The following is a 14,660-nucleotide window of genomic DNA, read 5'->3' on the forward strand; positions in this document are numbered from 1 at the left end:
TTTGGACGGCTTCCTAAAGGAAAAGTCCATAGACCATTATTAAATTGGACTTGGGAAAATCCACTATTTCTGGGATAAGCAGAGTAAAATGTTTTGTACTTTTTTGGGGTCTTGCCAGGTTTTTGTGACCTGGATTGGCCACTGTTGGAAACAGGATGCTGGGCTTCATGGACCTTAGTTCTGTCCCAGTATGGCAATACTTATGTACTTATGAGTTAGCATAGATTCAGCCGAGGGAAGTCTTGCCTCACCAATTTGCTTCATTTCTTAAGCATGTGGTTAAAGGTGAGCCGGTTGATGTAGTGTATCTAGATTTTCAGAAAGCTTTTGATAAAACTCCTCATGAGAGAGTCCTGAGAAAATTAAAGAGTCACGGGATAGGAGGCAAGGTTGTGGTGTGGATTAGGAATTGGTTATTGGACAGAAAACAGAGGATAGGGTTAAATGGTCATTTCGCTCAATGGAGGAGGGTGAACAGTGGAGTGACACGGGGATCTGTATTGGGACCAGTGCTATTTAATGTATTTATAAATGATACGGAAATTGGAACGACGGGTGAGGTGATTAAATTTGCAGATGATACAAAACTATTCAAGGTTGTTAAAACACAAGCGGACTGTGAAATATTGCAGGAAAACCTTAGGAAATTGGAAGACTGGGCATCCAAATGGCAGATGAAATTTAATCTGGACAAATGCAAGGTGATGCACATTGGAAAGAATAATCTGAATCATAGTTACCTGATGCTAGGATTCACCTTGGGGGGTCAAGAAAAAGGTCTAGGTGGTATTGTAGATAATACGCTGAAATCTTCTGCGTGCGGCGTCGGCGTCTAAAAAAAGCAAACAGGATACTAGGAATTATTAGGAAAGGGATGGTAAATAATACTAAAAATACTATAATGCCTTTGTATTGCTCAATGGTGCGACCGCACCTTGAGTATTGCATTCAGTTCTGGTTGCTGTATCTCAAAAAAGATATAGCGGAAATAGAAAAGGTTTAAAGAAGAGCGATCAAAGTGGTAAAGGGGATGGAACTCCTCTCGTATGAGGAAAGGCTAAAGAGGTTAAGGCTTTTTAGCTTGGAAAAGAGACGGATCAGGGGAAATATGATTGAGGTCTACAAAGTCCTAAGTGGTGTTGAATGAGTAGAAGTAAATCGATCTTTTTACTCATTCCAAAAGTAAAAAAGACTAGGGGACACTCAAGGAAGTTAGATGGAAATACTTTTAAAACAAATAGGAGGAAATACTTTTCACTCAACGAATAGTTAAGCTCTAGAACACTTTGCCAGAGGATGTAGTGACAGCGATTAGCATATCTGGGTTTTAAAAGGTTTGGACAGATTCCTGGAGGAAAAGTCCATAGTCTGCTATTGAGAGAGACATAGAGGCATATTTTCAAAGCACTTTGGGAGGCTAAGTTCCATAGGTTTCTATGGAACTTTGGGAGGCTAAGTGCTTTGAAAATGAGCCTGATGGGGAAGCAACTGCTTGTCCAGGGATTGGTAGCATAGAATGTTACTGCTAATTGGGTATTTTCCAGGTACTTGTGACCTGGTTTGGTCACTATTTGGAAAACAGGACACTGGGCTAGATGGACCATCAGTCTGACCCAGTATGGCTACTCTAATTTTGTTATGTAAGTACACTTTGAGAGTAGATTGCTACAGTTTTCTACAGGCATGGTCCAGCAGATTCCTCCTCCCCCCCCCCCCCCCTCCCCACTAAACGATCTGCTGCCTCTTGACTAGTACAGGAACAATCAATGCATCAACATATTAACATATGCAAGCATAATCATATATGAGTCACAAGCACATGAAGTATATTAATTGGATATAGACATATACACATTTCTAAATAAAATAAAAATATAATACAAGTAAAACAAACAAATATCAAACAAAAAATCATATGTATTTTTAAAACAAGTTTCAGCCTGTTTTTTAAGTACTGAGGGCTAGATGCACTAAACCTTAACGACCCTCTAACAACCCTTTAACGAAGGAAATTCCTAACCGTTGAATGCATTAAAGGCCTTTTTCCTACGAAGCAAGCAGCTAACGAAAACGGAATGCAAAGGAGAAACTACCATTGAAATGTGGACAATTCGGAATGCACTAACCATACGGATGATTGCAACGAATCATTTACCGTCAGAAGTTTTATGTGTGCTCAGACCTATCGTTAAGGCCTGAGCTATCATCTCCCCGCTGCCCCCTGCACCATAAAAATCCAAGCCAGCATGTTTAAAAAGAAAAGTGAGATACAAACACAAACACGTGACTCTCCGCTTTCCCCTGCATCATTACAAAACAAAACATACTGCTTCTCCCTGCAGCTTAAAAATCCTGTCTCTCCCCTTCTCCAACAGCTTTGAAAATTAACACTCTCTGCTATCCCCTAAAGCCAATTTTCCCAGTACTGTAAACAAACTGCAAAGAGGTCTTTTGTTACAAAAGGGGATTTACGAGGGTCGTTCTTTTTAGAGTTATCTTCAACTGCACTCTTCTGCTAGATCAGACAGCTAAAAGGCTTGCAGGTCGGGATCCCCCCCTCGCACGCCCCAGTCTGATGTAAGCAACCTACGTAGGTTTAATACGTTTGTGGCTGCTCTGCGCATGCTTAAGGAGCAAATTACCGACGGGGATAACGAACGCTTGATACATTGTACTTTTCAATACCGCACCGAACATTTCTGAGCTGTTTTTTTTTTTGTGCATTCTTCGTTGTTTCAAATTCGTTAAGCACTTTTACGATTTAGATTTTTTAACGTTTGGTTGATGCATCTAGCCCTGAGTGTTACTAGACACAAGCCCCTCGACATTCAGCTGGTGGCGGGTAGTGCTTTGACTGCCCGTTGCCAGTGTTCAACTCTGATATTCAGTGCCGACCTGTTTCTAGCCACCGGCATTGAATATCTGGGTTTTGCAATGCCAGCTTGACCAGTTAAATCTATATTCAGACTTAACCGGCCAAGGTTTAGCAGGCATAGATGGGTCTGGTCGATAACGTTCCAAATATTGGGACTTAATTGGTCATGCCCCTGGAATGTTTCTAACATCACCAGCTTCATTTTTGGCACTAACTGGACATTTTCAGCAGCAATAACTGATTAAATGCCACTGAAAATGACTGGCTATCTGCTGAGACCTGAATTTACCAGTTTGCAGCCAGTTAACTTGCGCTGAATATTGGGCCAAAGGCAGTGGTGTGCTGGTAAATGTTTAACAACAGGCTCTCTCCCCAATCCACCTCTCCGTCCCCCCCCCCCCCCCCCACACCAAATTGCAGAGGTGGCTATAGCCGGGGAGAGAGCCTGGGGGGGGGGGGGGCGGCAATGCATTACTCTCTCCATGAAAAAAAAAATTAAATGCTCCCAGGTTCCAATCTAATTCATGTTTAATGTGGGATAAAATGCCATAAATAAGTAAATAAATATAAACTTTTAATGCTGAGAACCTGATTCTCATAACTTGATGTCTGTTTTAGAAGCCCTTTACCAGGAAAAAAAATAATCTCTGCAGTATACCCAAAATGAGACAAACCAAATTAGCATACACACCAGGAATTAGGAGAACAGACAGTCTTGCCAACTCTGAAAAACAATGTGTTATCAAAATCTCAGAACCTAACAAACAGATCCCTATTCAGATTTGTCCTTGCAGTCATACATGCAGAACAGAGATAGCCCCTACTCAAATTCTTCAAAAATTAACCTGAAATCCTAAGAAGTTAGAGTCTGCATGCAGCACAATACAAGAAAAACAGAAAGAAACACGTTGCTATACACTGCAAAATATGATAGCAGATGTAAATTCTCAAAGTGGACATATTCCAAACACTAAAATGAAAATAATTTTTCTACCTTTGTTTTCTGGTGACTTTGTTTTTCTCATCATGCTGGCCCAGTATCTGATTCTGCTGCTCTCTATCTGTTCCCTTGACTCCATTTCCAGGGCTTCCTTTCCATTTATTTCTTTTCTTTCCTCCTTCTTCATTTCTGGTCCTCCGCAGACTTGACTGTCCAGTGGATCCAGCTTCTTCCTATTTTCTCCATCCATGTGCAGTTTTTCCCTTTCTTCGATTTCCCTCATCTCATCTCCTTCCTCTCTCTTCCCTCCATATCCAGCATTTCTTCTCTCTCCCTTCCCTCTCCTCCATCCATGTCCAGCATTTCTCCTTTCTCCCAACCATTCATGTTCATCTTACTTCCTCTCCCTTCCCTCCCCTCCATCTATGTGCATCTCCTTCCTGTCTTCCCTCCCCTCCCCTCCATTCATGTCCAGAATTTCTCCTGCCCTCCCCTCCATCCATGTCCTGAAACTCTCCTCTCTCCCCTGCCTTCCCCTCCATCCATCCATGTCCAGCAACCCTCCTTTCTCCCCTGACCTCCCATCCATCCACCCATGTCCAGCAACCCTCCTCTCTCCCCTGCCCTCCCCTCTATCCACCCATGTCCAGCAAATCTCCTCTCCCCCCTGCCCTCCCCTCCATCCACCCATGTCCAGCAACTGTCCTCTTCCCTGCCCTCCATCCATCTATCCAGCAATTCTCCTCTCTCCCCTGCCCCCCTCCATCCATCCATCCATATCCAGCAACTCTCCAGCAACCCTCCTCTCTCCCCTGACCTCCCATCCATCCACCCATGTCCAGCAACCCTCCTCTCTCCCCAGCCCTCCCCTCTATCCACCCATGTCCAGCAAATCTCCTCTCCCCCCTGCCCTCCCCTCCATCCACCCATATCCAGCAACTGTCCTCTTCCCTGCCCTCCATCCATCTATCCAGCAATTCTCCTCTCTCCCCTGCCCCCCTACATCCATATCTAGCAACTCTCCTTTCTCCCCTGCCCTCCCCTCCATGTCCAGCAATTTCTCCTCTTTCCCTGGGCCCTTCCTTCCCATCCATATCTATCGATGGCTTCGATGCTATTCTCTCCCCTGCCCTCCCGCTCCCATGTCCACCTGCCCGCCCTCTTCTCTCCCCAACATCCCTCTTTTTCCTCCTGCCACCCTGGGGGGTTTACATCTTTGATTTACCTCCGTCGCAGCAGCCGCAGTAAAAGCCCGTCTCTAGCCTTCCCTTCATTTCCTGTCAGTGTCCCGCCCTCGCGGAAAGAGGAAATGACATCAGAAGAAGGCGGGACACTGACGGGAACGAAGGCAAGACTAGAGACGGGCTTTCACTGTGGCTGCTGCAACGGAGGTAAATCAAAGATTTAAACCCCCCAGAGCAGCAGGTGGTGAGGTAAGCATTGCTTGTGGTGCCCTCCTGCCATGCTTACCTCACCGCTGGGTTGTGCCGCCCCTAGGAGCCAGCTCGCCTGCCAGAACAACTGGCTCGCAAGAGCTTTAAAAATTTAACAACCGGCTCTTGCGAGCCGGCTCCAGCACACCACTGTCCCAAGGTGATTTTTCCCCTAGTGTCAGCACTTTTCAAATGGTCTTCTCTTTTTTTGGTTCAAAGCAGCAGTTGTATGAGTAAAGGGAGCTATGTTGAGAAAGGGGGAAGGACAGGCATCAGTGTAATTTTCCTGCTTACTTTGGGGAAGCAAAGAGTAAGGAAGTCATATTGGTAGTGGGGGGAGAAGAAACCAGTTCAGTATTAGGGTTACCATATTTATCCTAAGAAAAAAAGAGGACATACGCTTTGCTCCCTCACACTTTGACCCCCCCCCCCCAAAGAAAACCAGATTCCCTCTCCTTATTCACTCCACAATTTTCCATCCTCCACCCACATGACTCCATTCACTGTCCCTCCCCTCCTCTCCTGTACCTTATTGTAGTGCCCTGGTGGTCTAGTGGCCTCTTCAGAACAGGAATGAGCCCTCTCTTTCCTGTCCGGTGCAGCAGTAGACCTGTCTTGCTCCCGGTGCTGCTTCAAAATGGCTGCCAAGAGCTCAAGCAGTGACCTTGCAAAACTTCAGACGTGAGTCTCATGAGGCCACTGCTTGAACTCTCAGCAGCTATTTTGAAGCAGCGCCGGAAGCAAGACAGGTCTGCAGCCACACCAGGCAGGCCCGAAGAGGCCACTAGACCACCAGGGCACTAAATAAGGTAAAGGAAGGGAAGGAAGATAGGACACCCTGAAGCCCGCCTGCCCGTTCGTCTGCAAATCTAGACAAACGGACAGGATGGCAGAACCCACCTGGATGCCTGGCAGTGTCCTCAAAAAGAGGACATGTCTGGGTAAAACTAGACATATGGTAACCCTAGTATTAGTACCCCTTCCCTCCCCCCCAAATAAACTATACCTATGGAGATATGATAGAATAATTTGAATCCTAAAACTATAAGGAGAAAGGAAACTAATTCTTGCATTGCAGACGTGAGCTGCGTTCCTTTGGAGTGAAGGTCTGCATCATTGAGCCTGGGTTTTTTAAAACCTTCGTCACAGACCCCAAGTACATTGGGAAGAATTTGGAGCAGATATGGAACCGCTTGCCAGCAGAGACCAAGGAAGCCTACAAACAGGACTTCTTTGACAAGTGTAAGTTTTCTGCTTTCTTTTCAAAGGATAAGGAAAGGTTGAATACTAATACATCTAGGGAGGGAAACTGTTATAGGTTTAGTGTCATTTGTTGGGGTTGTGAAGCCAAAAGGGAGTGGAAAAAGTTTCCAGTTATGGTTGCATGACTTTGGGGAGGGATGCAAAGCTGTTTTCCAATTAAAAAGTTTGCTTGCAGCTGGTGACATTATTCTGCTTTTGCATTCTTTCACAGCAGTCATGAAGATACGAAATCTGGAAAAGGTCAATTCCAAACTCTCTCTAGTGACAGACTGTATGGAGCATGCTCTGACAGCAGTGCACCCCCACACGCGTTACTCTGCTGGCTGGGATGCTAAACTCATCTACCTTCCACTCTCCTACTTACCAACAGCCCTAGTAGACTTTCTGATGGCCTTGACATAAAGAACCAGCAGAGTGAACCTAGAAGAAATGCTTCTGAAACAGGATGTTTGGTTTTGTTTATTAGAGCCATGATAACTAGGATCCTGCTTGAAATAAAACATCAATGGGTTTAATTGTCAGTAGAAAAGAGTTTATCCTTGTCACTTTGATCACTGTAGGGAAACTAATTGTGCCTTATTCAATAAAACTGTTCATTCCATTGAATATTATGGGAGATCATTTTCTAACAGTTTGCACTGCATAAAACGGGTCCTGCAGCAGATAACACACACTGTCAATGAATAACCTCCCTATACGTGAAGATAGTTATCAAAATCTTAACTGATACAATCTTGGTCTAGTGTTCTGAAATCTAAAAGAAAACTACATGATGGCACTTGACCCACCCACTCTGTTTTCATTCTATATGGTTTAGTTAAGATTAGCTGATTGTGACAATATTTATCTACTGTGGAACACATTACCGAAAGCCTTGAAAACTACGAACGACCACCTAAACTTCCGGAAAACACTAAAAACTAACCTGTTTAAAAAGGCATACCCTACCAATCCAACATAAATGCCTGATCTCTGCAACACAACAAAACTAAAGAATGTAATGGACATAACACAACTCTTCCGTTGTACGATTCCCTAGTGTGACTGTGCCACATGAACGTTATCTTACCACAACATCACTTTGTATTTGTTTACACCGGAGTCTGTAACGCCTCTCCGGCACTATGTAAGCCACATTGAGCCTACAAATAGGTGGGAAAATGTGGGATATAAATGTCATCTCCCAGCTGACAGCTGTACAGGCGTGACCAACTGCAGGATACTGTTTTTTTTTTATTAGAGGTGGGCGTCGATTCTAAATTTTGATTGAAATTGATTGAGTGAATAAAACTTTTTGCTATATGATTCATCGGAATTGATCGCATGTTATTTTTCATCCAAAGAGAAACTGAATATTTTTTTTTAATGATTACAATAAAAATGATGGTTAACATTCCATGAGTCCTTTTGCAGAAAAGTATCCCTATAAGTAGTTTTCTACAAATTAATCACAATACTGTACAGAAGTCACATATGGGCAATTCTATAAATTGGCATCTCAATTTAGGTGTCCCAATGCGCTGCGTATACCCCCGGATTCTTTATAATGCACCTAGAGATCTGCGCCGAAATCCAGGTGGATTCTATAACATCACATATAATTTAATTGGCTTAAAAAGCTAATTAGTGTTGCTAATAGCACTTAATAAGCACTAATTGGCAATAATTTGAATTTAAGCGCACAACTTGCTAAGCGTTTCTGTAATGCACTGTGCCTAACTTCTGATACGTGCAGACAAAAATGGGCATGGTTATGGGCAGGGAAATGGTCGTTACATGGGAGATCCAAAATTTACGCATGTAATTAAAGAATATGGCCCTCTGCGCCTAAATCTGTGCACCAGGAGTTACGCCATGTTTTCGTTGGTGTAAATGGGCTTGCATATTTTTAGGTGCTGGGATATCAACTAAGCGTATTCTGTATACCGAGCTAAAATCTAGGCGCTGCTTATAGAATTCTCTTAGGTAGGGGCGTAGCTACGTGGAGCCACGGGGGCATGGGCCCCTGTAGATTTGGCCATGGCCCCCCCGCCGCCAACCCCTTTGACCCCCCTCCCACCGCCAACCCTCCCCCGCCGCTGTCAGGTACCTTTGCTGGCGGGGGCCCCTAGCCCCCTCCAGCCAAAGTCCTCTTTGGCGTGGCCGCGTTGCTGATCTGCAAGGGCAGGTTTCCGTTTCTGTGAGTCTGACGTCCTGCACATACGTCAGACTCACAGAAACGGAAGCCTGCCCTTGCAGATCAGCAACGTGGCCATGCTACAACGTGCAGGACATCAGACTCACAGAAACAGAAGCCTGCCCTTGCAGATCAGCAACGTGGCCGTGCCGGAGAAGAGGACTTTGGTTCCTGGGGGTTGGGGATCCCCGCCAGCAAAGGTACCCGGCAGAGGGGAAGAGTTGGGGGCGGCAGGAAGAGGGGGTCGAAAGGGTTGGCGCTGGAGGGGGTCAAAGGTGGTGGTGGTGGCGGGGGGGAGGTCGGCGCCACTGGGGGGAGGCCTAAAATGTGCCCCCTCACCTTGTGCTCTGGACCCCCCTCCCGCCGAAGTCTGGGTACGCCCCTGCTCTTAGGCAAAAATGTTTTCCTGTTTGGATTTTTTAGGCGCCATATTTAGAATCCATCCCATAGCATTCATTCTATAATAGCATCGTGCTGCCAAGATTCTGTTATGGAATACTAGCATAATGTGGGCATTGGCATGCCCACGTTTAGGTGTGCCCTCTTACACTGTGTCATTGGCTGGTGTAATTTTACCAAGTGATATGCGTAATTCATCGTATCCTGGGGGACCCTTGCTCCGCCCATGTGTATGCCTCCCTTGCAGCTAGGCACTGTGGCACTTAGGCATTAACATGTAGAATAGTGTCTGTCAGTTAATGGTGCCTTTGACATGTGGAAGTTGCACATACCCCAAGGTACCAGTTTATAGAGTGGCTGCATTACTATTTAAAGAACCTAGAGACATTCAAGCATGCTGAGGAGTGGCCTAGTGGTTAGAGCACTGGTCTTGTAATCCAGAGGTGGCCAGTTCAAATCCCACTGCTGCTCCTTGTAATCTTGGGCAAGTCGCTTAGCCCTCCATTGCCTCAGGTACAAACTTAGATTGTGAGCCCTCCTGGGACAGAGAAACATGCAGTGTACCTGAATGTATCTCACCTTGAGCTACTACTGAAAAAGGTGTGAGCAAAATCTAAATAAATAAATGTTACGTCATATTATGCTAATAGAGAAATAAAAGGTGGAACTATTGGTTAAATGGAAGAAGCAATTTCTGTCAATATGGGACTCTTCAAACACCTTGTAATCCATTGTTAGTTTTTGAGTCTGGTATGTTATTAAGTTCACTTTTTTTCAGGGGGAGGGGGAGGGGAAGAGGGTTGGGTGGGTGGGTACATTGGAGTTTCGGTTCATAGGAGTTCTTCAAAGCCCTCCACTCTGTGTTTCGCTGGTTCTTATCATGCTTTTGATTTGTGGTTCTGTCTTGTTTATTATATGCTATTGTTCTTAGTTTGTAAAATTTAATAAACAGATTTAAACATTTTTACAATAAGCATGTTCATGGGACACAGAGAATGCAGCTAATCTACACAGCATTGTCTACAGGATTAACTAAATTTTCTCTTTTACTTTCCTGCTTCCAAAAATTCAATCAACTGCTTGGGATCAAAAAATTGAAATAATTGCTTTCATCGATGATAACATAAACACAAGGAAAATGTAATATAAAATTAGTGCCTAGAGCTAACACCCTGGTCCTCAACAGCTAGTGCTAAGATACAGATGGCAGTCTAGCAACAAGATAGGGTTATCTAGTCTTTTGTTCACAGTGCTACATGTGTGATCATAGGAGCCAACTTTTCAAAATGATTGGGGGTGCTGACATTTTTTTTTTTACAGGTGGTGCATTCCCCCTCCCCTTCATCCCCCCTCCCTCTCCCCGTCCCCCTCCCTCTCCCCTGTCTCCCTCCCCCTCGTCCACACCCACATTAGCCACACCCCTTATATCAGCCATGGCGCATATAAACAGACATCATTGAAAATATACTAGTATAGGAGAAAAACAATAACGTGATTTTTTTTCATTATAAATCATTTCTGTAAGACTAGTAAAAAAGGCCCGTTTCTGACACAAATGAAACGGGCGCTAGCAAGGTTTTCCTCGGAGTGTGTATGTTTGGGAGAGTGTATGTGAGAGTGACTGTGTGAGAGACAGAGTGAAAGTGTGAGTGTGTGTGTGAGAGAGAGAGTGAGTCTGGGTGTGAGTGTGTTTGTGAGAGAGTGTGTGTGTGAGAATGAGAGTGTGTGCAAGTGTGTATGTGAGAGACAGTGTGAGAGAGAGTGTGTGTGTGTGTGTGTGCGAGAGAGAGAGTGTGTGTGAGACACAGATTCTCTGTGAGAGTGAGTGTATGAGACCAAGTGAGTGTGTGAGTGACTGTGTGGCACATAGAGAGTGAATGTGATACAGTGTGAGACAGAGTGTGAGAGAGTGTGAGTCAGAAAGCCATTGTATATGAGAGAGAGAGTGTGAGCCCTGCCCTCCCAATCCATGCCCATCTGTCCCCTGCCCCCTCCATTCATCCTTTTCCAGCAATTCCCCTCTCTCCCTGAGCCCTGCCCTCCTAATCCATGCCCATCCATGCTCCTCTGTCACCTGCCCCCTCCATTCATCCCTATCCAGCAATTCCCCTCTCTCCCTGAGCCCTGCCCTGCAATCCATATCCATCCATGCCCATCTGTCCCCTCCATTCATCCCTATCCAGCAATTCCCCTCTCTCCCTGAGCCCTGCCCTCCCAATCCATGCCCATCCATGCTCCTCTGTCCCCTGCCCCCTCCATTCATCCCTTTCCAGCAATTCCCCTCTCTCCCTGAGCCCTGCCCTCCCAATCCATGCCCTTCCATGCTCCTCTGTCCCCTGCCCCCTCCATTCATCCTTTTCCAGCAATTCCCCTCTCTCCCTTCCATGACCCCCCCTCGCATCCATGCTCCTCTCTCTCCCATGTCCCAGCCTGGCCCGCCCTCTTCTCCCCCCCCTTCGCATCCATGCCCCCCCCCCTTCGCATCCATGCTGTCGTTTCTCCCCTGCCCTCCCGCTCCCATTGTTCAACTTTACTGGCCACCCTCTTCTCTCCCCCCAACATCCCTTTTCTTTTTTTTTTTTTTTAAATTTACCTCCGTGGCAGTTCCGTCAGCGCAGCGTCAGGGAAGGAGGCGGCGCTCCCGACGTCTAGCCTTCCCTTCGCTGTGTTCTGCCTTCTTCTGACGTCATCCTTGACGTCAGAAGAAGGCGGAACACAGCGAAGGGAAGGCTAGAGAAGTCAGGAGCGCCGCCTCCTTCCCTGACGCTGTGCTGCCGGAACCGCCACCACGGAGGTAAATGTAATATAATAAAACGCACCGTGCGTGGGTGCGATCCGTTTGTTTTTTTTTTCCGCCCTTGACGTCATGACGTTTGACGCGAGGGCGGGGCAGAGACGGCTGGCTGGCTTCACACCATGAATCCACGAACCCTACAGCCAGGGAGTGTTTGAGTGACTTCAGAACGTTGTCTTCAGAATGTTCACAGTGCGTTTTATTATATTAGATGTTACAGCTCCAGTATACCCAGTGCAAAATAAGACAACAGATGTAAATTCTCAAATTAGACAAATTCCAAACACTAAAATGAAAATAAAATAATTTTTTTCGACCTTTGTTGTCTGGTGACTGTTTTCTATCCATACTGGTCCAAGTGTCTGATTCTGCTGCTCTCTATCTGTTCTCTTAACTCCGTTTCCAGGGCTTCCTTTCCATTTATTTCTTTACTTTCCTCCTTTCTTCTTCCATGTCCAGCATTTCTCCTCTCTCCCCACCAACCCCTCCATCCATCCATGTCCAGCAATTCTCCTCTATCTCCTGCTCTGCTCTCCTCTCTATCCATTTCCAGCATTTCTCCTTCCTCTCCTGCCATCCCATCCATGTGCATCTCCTTCCTATCTTCCCTCCCCTCCATCCATGTCCAGCATGTCTCCTCTCCCCTCCCCTCCCATGTCCAGTGATTCTCCTCTCTCCCCTGCCCTCCTCTCCTATCCAAGTCCAGCAATTCTCTCTTCCCTGCCTTCCCCTTCCATCCATGTCCAGCAATTCTCCATTCTCCTCTCTCCCCTGCCCAGCAACTCACCATTCTCCTCTCTCCCCTGCCCTACTATCCCATCCCCTCCATGTCCAGCAATTCTCTTTTGCCCCCTATCCTCCCCCTCCCTTCAATGTCCAGTGACTCGCCCCAGCCTCCACCTGCCCCCAAGATCATTCAAACCCCAGCCCCATTTGCCCAGCCCCCCAGCCCCACTTGCCCATACACACATACCCCCAGCCCTACTTGCCCACACACACACCCCCAGCCCCACGTGCCCACACACACACCCCAGCCCTACTTGCCCACACACACACACCCCCAGCCCCAATTGGCCACACACACTCCCAGCCCCAATTGGCCACACAACCCCCCCCCCCAGCCCCACTTGCCCACACACACACACACCCCCAGCCCCAATTGGCCACACAACCCCCCCAGCCCCACTTGCCCACACCCCCCCCCCCCCACCCCACTTGCTCATCCTCCCCTGCTCGCTCCCTGCTGTTTGCCTCGTAAAACTTATTTTTTCGCGAACCGGCAGACTGAAGAAATAAAACAAACAGCTGACAGGCTTGCCTCCTTTGATCACGTCGGCCACTTCCTTTCCCTGCATTCTCAGCGTGTCCCGCCCTTGAGGAAAGGAAATGACATCAGAGGAGGGTGGGACGCGCTCAGAATGCAGGGAAAGGAAGCGGCCGACGCGATCGAAGGAGGAAAGCCTGTCAGCTGTTTGTTTTATTTCTTCAGTCTGCCGGTTCGCGAAAAAATAAGTTTTACGAGGCAAACAGCAGGGAGCGAGCAGGGGAGCCCCAGAAAAAAGGTGCCGGTACGCCGTACCGTCGTGTACCGGCACAAAAAAAGCACTGATCATAATATCATGCATACAGGCTGGCAGAAACAGGTATCAGTGGCACAGTATTTACATGGTTCAATCCTATGTGTCAGACAGACAACATTCAGTTCTGTTGAACAAGAGCACATCATTACCTTGGGCACTGGGGCAGTGGCGTAGCCACAGGTGGGCCTGGGTGGGCTGGGGCCCACCCACTTAGGGCTCAGGCCCACCCAACAGTAGCATGCATTTAGTGGTAGCTGGTGGGGATCCTAAGCTCTGCCAACTGAAGACCTCCTCCTGACGGTGCTGAAAACATTGCTCTCCACTTCAGAAGTCTGAGCTTCCTAAGGTGCTGATACTGGCACCTGCGCATGCTTAGTTTTCCGCGCATGCCTGCTGCAGGCTGCCAAGGTAGAGAGCAGTGTTTTCCTGCCAGCTGAGATATTTTTTTAAGTTGGTGGGGGAGGGGGGAGAACACTTGGTGCCCACCCATGTCTTGTCTAGGCCCACCCAAAATCTGCTGTCTGGCTACGCCCCTGCACTGGGGTGCCACAGGGATCCATACTGTCTCCCATTTTATTTAATATTTACATCAAGCCTCTGGGTGAGCTGCTTCAGTCGATGGGCACAAAATTCTATATCTATGCTGATGAAGTACAACTACTCCTACTCATTGAACCAGATCTACCCACAGCCTTGAGTAAACTGACTGCCTGTTTAACCTCAACTCAGGAATGGGCAAACAACAACAAACTCTACCTAACACAAGTAGACAAATATCTGACTTCAAAATACCTTTGTGAAATATGAACTCCCCTAAAATCACATGTCAGGAATCTTGGGATACTGCTAGGCTCATTGCTCACTCTGATCCCACCAATTCAAGAAACCTTTAAAAATTGTCTGTATCACCTGTGGCAGCTACGAAATCTCTCTCCATATATTGATAACACATGTCTGATCACAGTGGTCCATGCTGTGATAACATCATAACTAGACTACGGTAATGCCGTGTACACTGGTCAAACCAAAAAGAGTTGGCATCAGCTCCAACTAATTCAGAATGCTGCAGCACGACTGACAGAAGGCTGCAAACGGCGTGACCACATCACACCCACCCTGCAAAAACTATACTGGCTACCAGTACCTATGTTTGATTTTCAGACAAAATGGGCCAGAGTACTTAAAGAATAAGATAGCCCT

The 14,660-nt window shown here is 46.7% G+C and overlaps 2 protein-coding genes across 4 annotated transcripts in view; both read left to right on the plus strand.

Annotated features, from left to right (window-relative positions):
- Positions 1-7,117, plus strand: part of LOC115465867 (retinol dehydrogenase 16-like) — a 66,880-nt gene extending 59,763 nt beyond the window's left edge. Inside the window, exons 5-7 of one of the 3 annotated variants that reach the window (XM_030196668.1) lie at positions 6,327-6,490; positions 6,723-6,959; positions 7,000-7,117. In XM_030196668.1, the coding sequence (XP_030052528.1) occupies positions 6,327-6,490; positions 6,723-6,913 (355 nt within the window). In that variant the 3' untranslated portion in view covers positions 6,914-6,959; positions 7,000-7,117. Of the gene's footprint in view, positions 1-6,326; positions 6,491-6,722 lie in introns of all 3 variants that reach the window. The other 2 variants (XM_030196667.1, XM_030196669.1) reach the window with 2 other exon arrangements.
- LOC115465869 (retinol dehydrogenase 16-like) overlaps positions 1-14,660 on the plus strand; it is a 261,639-nt gene that overhangs the window by 187,645 nt on the left and 59,334 nt on the right. The window lies entirely within an intron of this gene.

Source organism: Microcaecilia unicolor, chromosome 3 (assembly GCF_901765095.1).
Source record: "Microcaecilia unicolor chromosome 3, aMicUni1.1, whole genome shotgun sequence".
Classification (NCBI taxonomy): domain Eukaryota; kingdom Metazoa; phylum Chordata; class Amphibia; order Gymnophiona; family Siphonopidae; genus Microcaecilia; species Microcaecilia unicolor.